At 52.2% G+C, this 1411-nt stretch overlaps 2 protein-coding genes across 3 annotated transcripts in view; one reads left to right on the top strand and one right to left on the bottom strand.

Annotated features, from left to right (window-relative positions):
• HSPBAP1 (HSPB1 associated protein 1) overlaps positions 1 to 749 on the bottom strand; it is a 49882-nt gene extending 49133 nt beyond the window's left edge. The window contains exon 1 of the mRNA XM_072417912.1: positions 583 to 749. Within this exon, the coding sequence (XP_072274013.1) occupies positions 583 to 604 (22 nt within the window). The 5' untranslated portion in view covers positions 605 to 749. The remainder of the gene's footprint in view (positions 1 to 582) is intronic.
• Positions 750 to 855: 106 nt separating this feature from the next.
• Positions 856 to 1411, top strand: part of SLC49A4 (solute carrier family 49 member 4) — a 36444-nt gene continuing 35888 nt past the window's right edge. The window contains exon 1 of one of the 2 annotated variants that reach the window (XM_072417911.1): positions 856 to 1218. In XM_072417911.1, coding sequence (XP_072274012.1) covers positions 975 to 1218 — 244 coding nt within the window. In that variant the 5' untranslated portion in view covers positions 856 to 974. The remainder of the gene's footprint in view (positions 1219 to 1411) is intronic. The other variant, XM_072417910.1, reaches the window with a different exon arrangement.

Here is a 1411-nt window from a genome sequence, read left to right as displayed (position 1 = left end):
ATTGCATGTACTAATGCAGCATAAGGGGGGTGGGCACTGCCATGGAGGGCATGTACCAATGCAGCATTGGGGAGGGGGGGGGGGGCACTGGGGTTACTAAGACTGAAAGTAATGGGAAATCAGAAATATTACATGTCACTGAAAAAGGGAAGTGGGAGGAAGTTTCTCATTGGGGACACCGGAGTGCTCTGGTGTTGTTTGGGGATCTCTGCTTTAATTAGATATTTTCTCTCACTTTTTGATGAGATTCTAACATTTTAGGCCAGGGAATGTGAAGATTCCCATACAGAGCGAACACAGACATCTTCAGAACCTGCCTGGGACTGAACAGTAAATAGAGAAGTAGCACACTAATGAGCTTATCTGTCAATCTCAACTCTCCTCCAATCAGCTATCTACTTGTTGCTTTTACTGATAGGTAAATGAGCTGCTTCTCCATCCCTTAGTTTGAGCTTGGCTGTACATGTCATGATAGATTGCTGGTCACACTACTTTGTGTGTTTTCTATTTCTCTGGAGTTTGGCTCTGTCCCCATGGCTGGGACTTGTAGTGTCACACAGACCTGTACCGAATGAGGAGTACCTGTTGCTGCTCTCTGATCCATGCACAGCACACACACGCCTCTACCGGGGGCTCTGCCGGTCCTCCCAGCCGTCACTACATGAATTATCCTGGGAAGTCCCTCCAGTCCTCACTTTGTGGTGGCGGCCATTTTGGCGGAGTCTATGGTTGCATTGTACAGTCACTGGGGTCGGCAGTGGGCGGTGCTATTAGGAAGGCGGTGCTATTAGGAAGGCGGTGCCTAGAGTCACATGCTTCTATTTTCTTCATTGTCATGTGTGGTGACGTCATTTAGGGGTGGCGGATGTTTTGAGCGTGTGATTTCCGGCTTCGGCCTCAGCTGACCAGCGGAGAATCCCGGGGAGCCGGGAGCCGGGGAGAGGAGGGGAGGAAGGAGCAGTCCCGGGAGGGGAATGGAGGAGCGGCGGCCTCTTCTGGCCAGGTCCCCTAGGGTGTTCGGGCGACGCTGGTTGGTGCTAATCCTGTTCTCGGCTCTGGGCTTCCTGCAGGGGCTTGTGTGGAATAGCTGGGGGCCCATCCAGGCCTCGGCCCGGGCTGTCTATGGCTTCTCCAGCCTGGATATCGCTCTGCTGGTCCTATGGGGGCCCATCGGATTCCTGCCCTGCTTCTTCTTCATGTGGCTGATGGATAAAAAGGGTGAGTGACCCCCATATCCCACCATTGTGTATTCCTGTACCCTGATGTACCCCAACATTACCCCCAATACTCCAACATTACCCCTATTACACCCTGATGTACCTGATTACCCCTATTATACCCTGATGTACCCCAACATTACCCCCAGTACCCCAACATTACCCCCGTTAGACCCTGTTGTACCCCAACATTA

This window comes from Pyxicephalus adspersus, chromosome 7 (assembly GCF_032062135.1).
Source record: "Pyxicephalus adspersus chromosome 7, UCB_Pads_2.0, whole genome shotgun sequence".
Classification (NCBI taxonomy): domain Eukaryota; kingdom Metazoa; phylum Chordata; class Amphibia; order Anura; family Pyxicephalidae; genus Pyxicephalus; species Pyxicephalus adspersus.
Note: the sequence above shows the minus strand (reverse complement) of the source record. Positions and strands in the feature narration are given on the sequence as shown.